Here is a 14,811-nt window from a genome sequence, read left to right on the forward strand (position 1 = left end):
TTTCCCCTCACACCTTAAACCTATGCTCTCTAGCTTTGGACTCACCTACCTGAAAGAAAAGACTTTTGGCCATTCATCTCATCTTCATTATGCTGCTTTCAAACCATCGCACTCTGAAAGCACTCAAAGATGAACCTTTGCACTTTGAGTGAAATCATTGATAAAATCATTGTTCCATTGTAGGTGATAGAACTCCATCATCAAGATATTTTAATACATTCAGTTTCGTGGCTTGGCTGATAGTTTGTGTTTTCTTTTGGAGTAGGCTCACTATCACCACTTGCTGAAAATTACTTTTTATTTTAGATTAGATTAGATTACTTACAGTGTGGAAACAAGCCATTCAGCCCAACAAGTCCACACTGACCCACCGAAGCACACCCACCCAGACCCATTCCCCTACAATTACCCCTGCACCTAACACTACGGGCAATTTAACATGTCCAATTCACCTAACCTGCACATTTTTGGACTGTGGGAGGAAACCGGAGCACCCGGAGGAAACCCACGCAGACACGGGGAGAACGTGCAAACTCCACACAGACGCTCGCCTGAGGCTGGAATTGAACCCAGGTCTCTGGCACTGTGAGGCAGCAGTGCTAACCACTAGCAGTGCTAATCTGTGCCTCTTGTTTACTCTCACACTCTCCTTTTCATACACGTCTTTCACACATGTCTCTCTCGCTCACTCTCCAACTCTTTTCAGTTCAGTCTCTCATCTCTCACTTTAGTCCCTCTCTTTACCCTTTTCAACTTGCTCCCCACCAGCTACAATTGAATGGAATGGGAACTTCCTTCGGTTGGGACAATATATCCAGAACAAAATGGTATCACATTATCTATAAATTACTGTAATTATGTTTTTAAGGGTACGTTTCACAGATCTTCACATTTTTGAACAAAAACATAGCAACAACTTGCTCCCTTTTTTTGTGCTAATTTTCTTCACCGTGTACACTATATATAATATCTGAGAACAAAAGTTCCACTTCCATACCAAAAGGGAAAACTCTACCTATATGTGGCAAGTTTGCAATTGGTAGAACGTTACGATGCTCGTTACAATCCTCTGACTTCCCTATTCAACCTGAACAAAATACAGAAAACCCCTGTGGGATTGGCAGGTCTGAGATTTAAATATATTAAGTGACGGTTAAGGGCATCTATAACCCTGGTTACTGTCCAAATCTTTCTGCACTTGTTTCCTGACCTTCCTCAAACTCTCCAGGTAGAAAAGATCCTCCCAGAATAGCCCAGAGGTGCCAGGTCCCTCTAGTTCCCCAAAGCCGATGATCTCCAACCATGCAGATGTTGCAGCCAAGGATGGCGACTCTGAGTCTGGGCCAAATGCTCTCCGCAATGCTTCAGCCCTCTGGCCAGAAATGTCCCAAATCTTCCAGGCCAACAGATGAGGCATTGGTCATTTCTGAGAAGCATTCTGAAAAGCAAGCAGATTTCCAAAATCCTTCAACACTCAGGCTCTTGAGTGTAGGCAGAACTTAGCACTTTAGTGAGGGGATCATGGAGTCTAAAGTTACTGTAGAGGCCTTGCCTCCTTATGGTCAACTTGTGCGTGTGACACCGTTTAGGAGTGCATATTTCTCTGGAGTGTGTCTTACAAGGGGCCCTGTACTCATTTATGGGTGCATCATATCCAATACTCAACCACTATCCAATATTCCGCCTCATAAGGCATTGTTCTGATGAGGGAAAAGAAAGTTTTCAGTGCACATTCTGTCACTTTGGATGTTGGAAGTAAAGTCCACGTAAGCTTTACATGCCCATTGAGCAATGTATATGAATTGGTAGACATTGAAGGCTGAACACTGATAGGATGGTCAAAAGGATGTGTTACGGGATAACTCTCAAACAGATAACGGCCATAGCAGCACAGTGTACACAGCTCGTGAATACACAATTGGGAGTCAACCTCCAGAACCTAACTTTCCTTCGTGCCATATGATGTTAGTAGCATTCATTCTGACAGGGTTCTTTCCCGAAGTCCGTAAAATTTTTGTCTTTTATGAATGTGGGAGCAGCAGATGTTGTAAAGCATCCAAACAGTTGCTAGCAGTAGATTTGCTTGCACAACAAGAAAGGGTGGAGCTGGTTGCTGCCGTAGAGCATTGGTGAATGAAGATGAACACAAGAGGCCTGGAGAAACAACTGGGTGAGCCTGATCTGCCAGGTAACCACTCAAGACTTTCAAATTAGAAATTGGCACCATCTCATTTGTCGCCAGTGTCTGGGAGAATAGTGAACCAAAAACAAATAAGGCAAGTTTAAGCTAAGAGCAAGATGCAAATACATGGAAAGAAGGTCCTTACCACCTATTAGCAAGATTCCCTTCAGACTATTGAAATCATATGGGGAAATCTGACATTTATTTTCTTAACATTGAGAATTCCATTTATGCAATATTATTCCAAATTTCTCACATTTACCCACTCTGCTCAAGACAAAGGAAATTCCACCTAGTGTGTTCAAATCCAATAGCTTTATTACAACTGTGTACTGAGTCATGTGACCTCTCTGGAAATATCATAAACTCTGCATCGCGAATGTAGTAGTTTATGTTCCTTGTAAATAAAAGGCCCTTCCTGCTCTTTCCAAAATGCCTAAAATATATATTTCTAGTCAATAATATTGTAAATTATTTGTTTCATTGTTAAATTTATTAAATTCATATTGCATCTTCATCACACTACCCAGAATGACTCCATATCTCGATCTTTGAAACCAATGTTATCACTCACTATTTCACTAATGTCATCCTTAACAAATCCACCACATTTCAAAAATATCAAATAACCACTAATCTTCAGTTTCCAGTCTTTGTCACCTCATAGTCATGCCTCTGTAGTGGCTGTGAAATCATACACATTTATTTCTATTTGTGCCGACAATTCATCAGTTTTGTTCTGAATGTCATGTACATTCTGATTCACTATTTTTGCAAACTCTGTTCTCACTGACTAGCACACACTTACTTCTGAATATCCTGTCACTTCCTGCTATGGTCTTATTATCATTAGCTGCTGCCTGACCTACTGTGCTTTTCCAGCACCACTATAATCTAGACTCTGGTTTCCAGCATCTGCAACCCTGGTTTTTACCTGTCTTGACACTACAATCCACTGCCTTATACTTTCCGCTTAATTTACCACATCCACCCTCATGTCTTGAATTACCAACCAGACTACCAGTACTATTTATAGCAGATTCCATGCTACCTCGAGTTCTACTTGTACAACTCACAAGAACATGGTCCCAGCAGAGTTTAGGTGAAGACCATCTCAATGGTGCAGCTCTCACTTTTCCAAGTGCACATGTCAAATCCCCATGAATTGAAACCCACCCACATCAATCTTTCAGCCACACATACAACTCCCCTTTCTTAATTACCCTGTCACAATTTTTTTCATAGATCAAGTAGTAATCCTTTGTCATTCTGGTTTGTAATTTAGCCCCTAGGTAGCCATGCATCCCAAGGAGAATGTCTTTCCTAATCCTTTCTATGTCTCTTGGCAGCTACATGGATGACTCCCATTTCAAATTCCTCTCAAACCCTGAGATTTTCTGAACTCATGTGTATCTGTGTGTGTGACCCTCCTCCCAGCCAAAGAGCCATTTATCTGAAACCCACACATTCGATGAGTGAACCCATTCATCGTTCACTCTCATCTTCCCATTTTTCACAAAGCTTTGATTCATACATATTGCGAGTAAATGTGACAGTGTAACGTAATGCTAAGCATCTTTTTGCAACAACAGATTATTTTTCTTTTCTTCTTATTCCTATGTGGTGCAACCCTGTGGCTTTAGGAAAGCTAGAGGCAACCCCATCAGTTCCCTGCTCAGACATCATCAGAGAAAGGGAGGGAATGGTCGATCCTGTACAGGGATAGAATCATTGTGGGATCTGAGAGGAGTACAAAGGCAAGGATGGTAATGCTTTGAACAGAGGCCAGACTTCCTTGACCCTACCTACAGTTTCCTTTACATGGCATTTTTGCATTTCCCTGTTTACCAAGAGTTGGAATGCAGGGAAGTACAGGGTGTATACTTCAGTGTGATGCTGACTGACCAATATGAGGCTATTTCAACCTGCATAAGTTACCAATCTGAGCATGCAGATCATCACAGAAGGCAGATATGCATTCAGCTGCCACCTCGCCTGATGTTCCATGCAGGGGACTAATCTTGCCATGGATGCTGACACAAACCCAATGAGGCCTAGTACTCGTTCGAGAAATGTGCTCCTCCAGTTTCTCTGCAGCCTTTGGAAAGGCTGACACAGCCTCCTGCACTTTCTCTTGCTGCTTGAGGATAGTCCACTTTGCTGCCTCACAATACCTGGAACCCAGGTTTGATTCCAGCCTTAGGCAACTGTGTGCAATTTGCATATTCTCCCTGTGTCTGTGTGGGTTTCCTCCCACTGTCCAAAAATGTGCAGGCGAAGTAGATTAGCCATGGGAATGCGAGTTTACTGGGATAGGATAGAGGGGGTTAGGTCTGGGTGGGGTGCTGTTCGGAGGGTCGTTGAGGACTCGATGGGCCAAATGGCCTGATTCCACAATGTCAGGATTCTATGATTCATGATAGCAAACTCAACTCTGCTCTTTTGAGCACCAGTAAATTAACTGAACCCTGCCAGATTACCCAAATAAAATGAGGCAGGTAATTTGGTGTTTACACCTAGCGTACTCAATTGCTAACATTTAGATTTTGAAAACCTTACGCAAGCTCTTTGATCTGCCTGAGAGTGGGGGAGAAATGTCACTCTCCTCCTTAAACAGTACTGTTTGCAGTTTGCGAATTAGATAAAGTCTTCTTGCAACACAGCTAACTGAAAAGTAACCATAAAATCCATGCTGAAACCTTCAATAGGTGATTGAAACGTGATAGTGAAACTCAGATAACCTCTGACAATATCATTGTTGACATTTCGTGGCAACTGTTTTGAGCTTGCCAATGGAAATCAACTAATCACAAAACACTTCAAAAACTAACAAACCTGCTGAAAAGCAGCTAACTTCATTGTTGACCTACCAAATAAAAATCTTTGACACACGTGCCCAATCTTTAGGTGCTGTTCTGTTCTGCAAAGAGTTGTTATCACTGCTCGTGTGTTTGGTTAAGATTTCTTAAAGAAGCTTAGTTAAACTAAGTGAACCCTTCTGCTGCCAGGAGTACATCAATCTCACTTGTGTGTTTAGGTCTTTATAAGATCACATTTCCTTGACAGTAACACATTTTTTTCTCCCCTCCAAGCAGCTTATTAAATGTCAATTGTACAGTGTGACTTTGTTTAATTAAACGACAAGGTAAACGTCTGAAAGGCTCATTGTGTACTTTTTAAGATGGGGTACGCCAACATGTGTGATTCGGAACCTGTCAGTTTGTAAAACAATGTAAAACAATCATGCATTTTCAAAAGCAGAAAACCATCAAACCAGCTGCACCTGTAGAAGGCATCACAAATTCAACAGTGTCTCATTCTTCAAAGTTCACGCTCGATTATTGGACAATAAATTACCTTCAGAAAAAGTTAAATGCACGTGGTGCTGTTCAGTGTGCCACAACACCCAGTCTTTTCACAAGGCATCTACTTGAGCATTACTTTTAACAGAAGTCATTTGTTCCATAGAGCTTAAGGGAAAACCAATGGGATTTGTTTTTGAAGTGCCAGTTTCCAGGAGAAGAAATGATGAGTATCTCACTGGGTACAAATACTATCCTCTTGTTTATTCAATAGGTTGTAAAGGTGTATTTTCCAACATCATACTTTTAGCCCAGCCATTGTGAAACAGCAGTGATGAAAAATCCCAAGTCCACACCGAACCTCCAAACAGCATCCCACCCAGACCCACCCTATCCTTATAACCCTGCATTTCCTAGACTAACCCACCTAGCCTGCACATCTTTGGTCTGTGGGAGGAAACCCACACAGACACGGGAGGATATGCAAACCCCACACAGACTCTGACCCAAGGCTGAATTGAACTCGGGTCCCTGGTGCTGTGAGGCAGCAGTGCTAACCACCGTGCCACCCTTATATGGAATAAAACAATCGCCATTCTTTCCCATTTAAACAGTGGACAGAGCATGATAGTGCTTTAAAAGTGCAATCAAAGCTATTATTTTGAAAGATTATTTTCTTGGGCCTTTTACAGAAATGTATCAAGCTAAATGTTAGAAGGCACTTTCCAAGAGAGAACCCAACTATTGTTCTTAATTATGGCAAATTGTCAGGCATTAAAAATGCAGAATAATGAAATGTTGATGATAATTACAGCTCTTTTCACACTTCAGATCTTTAAAAAAGATTTAAAACAAATAAGTTGTTGACCGTGGCTTGGTTATCTTTTGTGTTACAGTGTTGATACTTTCTATTTGTATTCATAGCTCTCCTTTCATTGAACCTTTTGCCTGTTCCTTATTTAAGCCATTGAATAGAAGATCGATCATTGACATGGCCTTATGTTGGGAAAATAAATAAGTTGATATTGAGCTCTCTCCCATCAGACAAAATAGAATAACAATGGTAGGTGGGGATGCATACGCTCTCGGGTTTGGCCAGTATTGGTGCCCTGAAAGGACATCACTTAGCTGAAGGCAATTAAAGATAAAATATTGAAGGGAGGATGGTTTGTATGGAGGGTGGGGAAAGAGGTCTTTTGTTTTTTAGATTGGATTTGTCCAGAAGCTCTCTTACCGCCTCACCCAGTCATGTCATCAAAATAGTCCTTCCAGAAATTATGTTTGTGAGAAAGATCATGGCCTACCTGTTCTGGCTTTAGGCCAGGTGGAACCCAAGCATACTCTTCCAAAACGCAACCAGAATCATCATCCGATGTTGAACTGCGCTGAAATCCAAAAGGCAGTTTGCTTGCTTTTTGCTCCATTTCTAAAGCCATGATGCCACTAAGTGTGAGATCAGCTGTGATTCAGCATACAACGAATCTGAGAAGAGATAAAGTGTATGCAAGTTGTAGGTTCAATCAGAAAAATACACAGAATTGGATGCAAACAGAAATGATTCAACTGTTGGCAAATAAAGCACTAATTGAATATATCATGATTTATATGTGATAATAAATACATGCATTTACTCTGGAGTTTAACACTAGTAAATCCAAATATTAGAAATTAGATTAAAAGTGAACACCATGCTTGTGGTGGTGATTCATAGAGCACTAAGTGTTGAATATCTATTAGACTACCTTAGGGAAGTAGTCAGTCACATTGTGGAACTCACATTGCAATATTTTTGCTTTGGTTTTACTCCTATCTCTTAGACCAAGTTTGTCCAGCTCTTCTTTGTCACGCAATGGCTAAACATCTATTCCATTCTTCCTCTGTGATTATCCTTGGGTTTTTTTTAATATTAAGGGATGTATATAAAATACAAGTTGTTGTCATCAGCAAACCAAGATTAGTGGAGCATAAATTAATCAGAAACCTATATCAAGCCTTCAGTGTCTAGTGATATGACAGATGCTGTGCAATACTGTAATGAAAGCTGAATTTATGAGGTTTAAAAAGGTTTAATGGCTGTTAAAATAGCAAACAGAGATATCTTATACAAACACGTTAACTTACTAACTAAAATTTTATGGAACGTTTTTAACTACTTCCTAACCAGCATCCAGCAGAATTTGAGATGATGCTGTATTTGTTACAATTCAGTCCAGATAAACCCTTTTGACTTGTCCTAAAAGGGTGCTGAAGCAAAAACAAACATTTACTGTGTTTCATTTTGTTAAAGCCAAATTCAGAGTTCCCAAACCTAAACTAAGTTGCCCTTCAGATACAGGTACTTGCCAAAGTAATTGCCAAACATGCTTTACTCAGCAAATCAAACAATTCATATTGTCTTACCATTTTAGTCATTTAAATAAGGCAGTAATGTTGCAGGAGAAAGTGAGGTCTGCAGATGCTGGAGATCAAAGTTGAAACTTTATTGCTGGAACAGCACAGCAGGTCAGGCAGCATCCAGGGAACAGGAGATTCGACGTTTCGGGCACAGGCCCTTCTTCAGGAAGAAGGGCCTGTGCCCGAAACGTCGAATCTCCTGTTCCCTGGATGCTGCCTGACCTGCTGTGCTGTTCCAGCAATAAAGTTTCAACAGTAATGTTGCAGGTAAGGTATGAAAATTCCAACAAGAAACGTCAGAATGGTTCACAAATTTACCATCAAGAGGTGCTTGTCTTGTCTACTCCTAGTGTTATAGGAAGGATGTGGAAGCTTTGGAAAGGGTTCAGAGGAGATCTACCAGGATGTTGCCTAGTATGGAGGGAAGGTCTTATGAGGAAAGGCTGAGGGACTGTAGGGTGTTTTCATTAGAGAGGTGGTTGAGAGGGGATTTAATTGAGACATATCAGATAATCAGAGGGTTTGATAGGGTGGACAGTGAGAGCCTTTTTCCTCGGATGGCGATGACTAGCACAAGGGGACATAGCTTTAAATTGAGAGGTGATAGATATAGGGCAGATGTCAGAGGTAGTTTCTTTACTCAGAGAGTAGTAAGGGCGTGGAACACCCTGCCTTCAACAGTGGTAGACTGACCAAATTTACGGCATTTAAATGGTCATTGGATAGGCATATGGACGATAATGGAATAGTGTAAGTTAGATTGATTTCACAGGTTGGTGCAACTTCAAGAGCCGAAGGGCCTGTACAGTGCAGTAATGTTCCATGTTCTATTTCAGTAGTGATGGAAGTACAGAAACTAAGTTATTACATATCAGTGTTTGTCAGCAATTGTAATGAGAAGGTACAAGCAGCTAATTTCTCAGGATAGCTGTCCTTTCTTCATTAAATGATGGCTGTGTTTGTTGCAGCACTACGATTTTCTCTCAAAAATGCCCACCAGCCTAATCAAACACATCTTGCATCAAGCCCTCATGGTTAATAATATATCTAAGATGAATTTGCTTGCTCACTTAACTGCAAGATCATGGAGAATATTTTTAATATGGGAACTTTTATGAGATTAGGTGGGATTATTTGTTTATCAGCTGATTGTTGCCTTCAGCACCAGACCTGGTGCAAAAGGTTAGGCTAGAGATTAATGAATAAAGTCAGTTATCACATGATGATTGTGGTTGTAACCTTGTGACATATCAGCAGATTTAGATTCACTCAGCGGAACAAACATTTTCCTTAGAATGTTTGAGATTGTAATTCTCACGGTTCATGCTGTGAAGCAAATCGCTTCTCAGCTCCTGGTTTTAAATGCTAAGCAAAAATATGTTCACGTGCTCCTATAAATTCATTTCCAATTTCCCAAAGTACGCAAAATGAATGAATATTTATCTGTGTGGGAATGATCGAGGGCTGTTCCAATGCTCTCTATGTCTCAGCTAGTAGGTTAAATCGGAGTCTGTTCAGGGTGAGCGACAGATACGTTGCTGCACTTATCAAAATGAAAGATGCCTCACCCAATTTCAATTTACAACTTTTAAGGTTGTCAATTATAACATACTCTGATGCAAACAAAACCCCTGTTTTTTTTCCTATGATGCTACACAGAAAAAAAACCTCTTCAACCTTTCTCAAATAAAAATATAAAATCCTTGATATACTTAGCAGGCCTGGCAGGGTGGTACATGTGGAGAAAGGTAGATTTGTGGATCCTGCCAAAGGTAGGCAAAGGTGAGGACTGCAGATGCTGGAAACCAGAGTTTAGATCACAGTGGTGCAGGAAAAGCACAGCAGGTCAGGCAGCATCCGAAGAGCAGGAAAATCGACATTTTGGGCAAAAGCCCTTCATCAGGAGTAACCTTGGCAGCAAACTAACTCAGAATTAAGGCATCATCAGATGCCTTAAGGATATCAGACATTGGCTCAGATGATTCAGTGTCTGGTGTTCCTACAACAGCTGGAATTTGAAGACATGGAACCCTCTTTTGGTTTTGCTGGAGGGTTGAGTTGGCATGGAGGTGTTTGCACAGTCAGTCTGCCTGCACAGTGGAGCAGACTGTAATGCTCGTGAAACTGTGTGCTTTCTCTAGTTGCTTATCCCTGACAGTATAGTATAAAATGTGATTAGCCCTCATTGCATTGATAGCAAACTGTGAGATACTGTAAATATATCCAACTGCAACAAAAGAGTTCTGATCCATACAAGTTCAAGACCATCATCACCTTCATAACCACAGGCAATAATATCCTTGCCCTGTACTAAGGTTGCAGCAAACAGCTAATTTCAAAAGATGCTCTCATTTCAACATGGATATTTCACACATTGCTCCTTGGCCACACTGAGCCAATATAATCTCTTTTGAATGGTCTTCTCCACTTATGTGTCCTCCCCTTCCTCCAGAAGCTTGTCCTACTCTGAAACCTCTGTTCATTTCTGAAATCATAATGAAATTCATGGGGAAACAATTATTATATGGAGAAATCTTGAAGCAAGCAGAAAGTCCTTCAGCACCAGCAGATTCTAGCTACGTGAAGCAGCGAAAGCTTGTACGGGACCTACAGGAAGTAGAAGTCAATCCGCAGCTAACCTCTTAATAGTTGAAGATCCCCTTAAATACCACTGGTGGGATAGTGCTTTGTTATTCAGGGCTCAGCTCAGAGATGACATTATTGCTGTCAAATCAGTTTCACAAGCCGATTGCCTCTTTCTGGTGGACATAGTGGGTGCTAATGACATCACTAATATAGCATTAGGTTCAGCTTTTAACATGACTAACTATGTCATAAATAACATTGTGGCATGAGGGGCAGTCATAAACCTAAAATCTATTGCCCCCTGACAAACTACAAACAAAATGCCATCCTCTCAATGCCCTGAACCTATTTTGTATATTTCACAGATTCCAACGGAGTAGTCATTTTTTGCTTAGTGTCAACTCAGCTTCAACAGCTTTTCATGCAGGAAATACTTTGAAAGGTGGCCACTGCTCAGGGGTTTATCTAGTGATCAGCTAAACCACCTATAGATGAAGAGAGTGTATGTGTTGATCTCAGCAAGGTTATTGACCTCTCTACTCTGGGTTACAGAGAAGAAAATAAGCTGAGTGTTCTCTCTGCTTGTTGGTATCCATCAACTCTCTACAGGGAGTGGTCAGATGTGGACGCCAGATGAGAGACAGTATTGGGCAGTGTTGTTTCTTAGATTTTGAAAGCTGCTGGTGAACATTTCTCATTGAAGAACAATGAACAACAATGAAGCCGATACAAACTTCATTCATTGCCAGTATGTATGCTTTCAGTCGAGAGAGTACAAGAGGACATTTCTTGTAACAAGGGTAAAAGTCAATAGAAGGGAAGATATTAAAATGGTCTTCCAAATTTCAATCATAAATATTTAAGCCATAATTCTACACACATTTTTTCAAGAATAGAAAAGACAGAAATAAAACTCTCATTGTGTGGCAGGTCTTCTTAATGACATTACCCAAAAAAAATCTTTGCACTGCGATATCCTTTCTTCAACATTGTGGGTCTTGACCCAGCTAATCCATAAATAAAACAATTTCTATCAGTCAGTGGCTGGCACATAAGTGGTAACAGAAACAGCTGAGAAAATGACGTCCAACAGAACAGAGTCCTTGTTTGTTTTGAGTAAAGTGAGGTAGTTTATCAGTGAAAAACAAAAAGTTCAATTTTTTGTAAGTTACAAACGATCAACATTTGGAGTGTCAGCTGTGTTCAACAGCTATTTGCTTAGTTTAACTAAAAACTTTTCACATCTAATTGCTTTACAGAGCTTTTACTTGACCAGTTATCAATAACTAACATAGTCCTTCCCCTTGTGAGTACAGAGCCTTCCTGTTCAGCTAAATGTAACAGACCAGCTCTCGAAATATTTTAAATGATGGCAGACTGGTAAAGAGATTCGATATAAAGGAAAGGCATGACATTTATATAGCATCACTCACAATCTCAAAAATGTCACAAAACACTTTATAGCCAATTAAGTACTTTTCAAGAGCAGTTCTTTTTGTAGTTTAGGAAATGCAGAGGCTAACTTGCACGTGGCAAAGTCCCGACAGTAACAATCTGGTTTAGTTGTTGAAGGTCTTGGCCAGGAGACTTTTTGAAATGCTGTCACTTGCAATGAACAAATACTTCACCGTGCTAAATAGGATCAATGAATGAGGAATACAACATAAATCCTAGCTTTATCATTTCCATTGCTGCAAGATCATATTAAGGACCATCAACTCGGTGAAAGACGCTCTTTGGTCTGCCCGAAACTCGCTGGTCTTCCGGTTGAAGGAGTTGACCCTGATTGAGTGTTACAAACTGGCACATTCCAAGGTCCAGGACTATGTGCTGAGGGATGTACTGAAGCTTGGGGCAACTGCTGACGAGGCACAGTGAGGAAAGACCATCGTGTAAGGTCCTTCTGCCAAAGAATAACGGAGGTCCATTCAGTAATTGGGCTCCACTGATACCTCAGCTAAATGCCAAGAGGTTGACAATAAACATAGAGAATTGTGAATATCAATGACTCAATTTGTTCTCGGAAAGTAAAAAAAAGTATACATCTTAACGGCTTCACCAACTGTATACGCACCAAAACGTTCTTCCTATGAATATAGTATATTTTTGAAATTAAAAAAGTTAAATGGCTAGGACATGCCCATTTAGTTTGGGATACAATATGCACAAAAAGTTATCCAAAAGTTTCTTGTGACAATTTATGCCTTACATTCAGCGGTTCAGGAATTCTGGAGTATATAATAAAAGAAACCTCAAGAATTTGTGAGTTAATCAGTTCCTATGTAGTTTTATATTAATTTGCTTGACTAGAAAATAGAACTAAAAAAGTTACCAAAGAATCTGCATTTCCTGTTTGATCGTTAGCTGGATCTCAGCTGGCCCACCTATAGCTAAAAAGAAGTGTTAATCTAAAAAGATTTTCATTTATGAAAGTAGTCCAGTGTCCTGTCATCCAGTAAATTGTGAAATTGCAGCTGAACTGTGTTACAAACCCTATGGTCAGCACTAAATTGCAACAAGAGGTCAGCCGCTGACACACAAGTATTCTTTCTTGTCCAACCCCTGCCGTTTATCTCTGGTTCTGAATGGAGGCAAATTGTTTAACAACTTCCCCTTTGTAAAACTTCTCGTTAACATGACTTTGGGGAATACAAGATGCACATCAGATGTGTCTGCCACAATGCACTGCAGGGAGGATTGAACAGGTGACTGAAATAGCTGTCTGAAATGCGGTGTTTAATATGGTCAGGGAATAATGGTCAAACACTGACCAACAATGGCACTCCGGAACTGAAACAAGCAGCTCGTTACACCATCAAACATGCTCAGAATGTGTTTGTGTGCTGTTAAGTACATCCTCCTCCCCCACTCACCCCAACCCCTCAAAAGGTTCATATTTGTCAAACATGTTCACTTCACAAAATTAGCCTATTTGGCTTCTCAGACCTCACTGGGGAGTCCAGTCAGAGCCAAAGAGGACACTATTTACAGTGTTTAACTCAACAGAATGAATCAGCTGACACCAAAAAAACACTCCTCCAAATACAGGATGCTTGCCAAGAGGTCTCATGTTACCATCACACTGAATTCAGTGTTGAGTGTGAAAATGCTTATAGGTTAAACCAAGTCTAATGTTTTAATCATGTCAAAGTTTATTAAAGTGATTTTGGAAACTATTTTCAATAAGTGCAAATTCATAAAATATGCCATTACTTTCAAACATATATCCAAAAAAAAAATTTCTTAAAAAAAAGAAATAACAGAATAAAATTTTAGTTTGAACAGAGAACATCTTTAATACCCTAAATATTCTCTCTAACCAGAAAAGCTGGCTAAGCCATGGATACAGTTATCCATGGACTAAACCCAAGTGTCTGAATGTCTTAGGCGTCTGGAAAATCAAATATGAGTCTGATGGAATACCAACAAGTTATTTGGCCATGGATGCACTATGCTTGGGTGCAATTCCATTATCACCTGATACGCTTTCCAGGAGTATAGCGATCAGGAACTCAAATACTGGCCAACCGTTGCACCCTGACTCCGGCTCTTGATGGAGTACACTTAGAACTCAGCACAAATCAGTTTCAGAGGTGTTTGGGACTGTTCCCTTTCAATGTAGCAATGGGTTCACTCACTAAACCTTTTGAGGGAAGCTGTCGTGGATTTTAGTAAACCTTGAGAAGTGAAGATAAGCAGAAGTAAGGTTCTCAGAATTAACATAGCTGACGAACACTGAAGCTGGGAGTTGCTTCTGTCTGGTGGTATTGAGGCACATATACTTCAGCTTTGTCTCATTTCTGTTTTTTTGTATTTTTCACAGTTTGTAACATTTAGCTGCTTATTTAAAAAAGATGTTTTAGTTGTGCAATACTTCCAAAAGTAAGTGTGATACTGCTGAATGATAACTATGTGGAATATTGATAGGAAATTATGTGAAATTATATTGAAAATGATATCAGTAGAGTGAATGGGCAAAATAAATCTGACAGATGGAGTATAGTGTGGGGAAATGTAAAGATGATCATTCAGGTAAGGAGAAGAAACAGAATATTACTTAAACAGAGAATAAATGCAGAATTTCAAAGCATGGAGGGATCAAGTACTCTGGCGCAGGAGCCATAAAAATTTACAAGTAGCTACAGCCCATAATCAGAAATCCAATGGGATGTTATCCATTATTACAAGAGGAATTGAACATGAGGTGTTATTCTTCAATTATACAGGGCATTGGTGAGACCACATTGCACTCTTCTGGCCTCCTTATTTAGGAAAGAATATAGGGCGGCACAGTGGCACAGTGGTTAGCACTGCTGCCTCACAGTGCCAGAGACCCGAGTTCAATTC

The 14,811-nt window shown here is 40.2% G+C and overlaps 1 protein-coding gene across 7 annotated transcripts in view; it reads right to left on the reverse strand.

The window, feature by feature from the left end:
- prickle1b (prickle homolog 1b) overlaps positions 1–14,811 on the reverse strand; it is a 147,926-nt gene that overhangs the window by 24,386 nt on the left and 108,729 nt on the right. For all 7 annotated transcript variants that reach the window (XM_043709076.1, XM_043709077.1, XM_043709079.1 and 4 more), the window contains one exon: positions 6,789–6,966. In XM_043709076.1, the coding sequence (XP_043565011.1) occupies positions 6,789–6,920 (132 nt within the window). In that variant the 5' untranslated portion in view covers positions 6,921–6,966. The remainder of the gene's footprint in view (positions 1–6,788; positions 6,967–14,811) is intronic.

Source organism: Chiloscyllium plagiosum, chromosome 19 (genome assembly GCF_004010195.1).
Source record: "Chiloscyllium plagiosum isolate BGI_BamShark_2017 chromosome 19, ASM401019v2, whole genome shotgun sequence".
Classification (NCBI taxonomy): Eukaryota; Metazoa; Chordata; class Chondrichthyes; order Orectolobiformes; family Hemiscylliidae; genus Chiloscyllium; species Chiloscyllium plagiosum.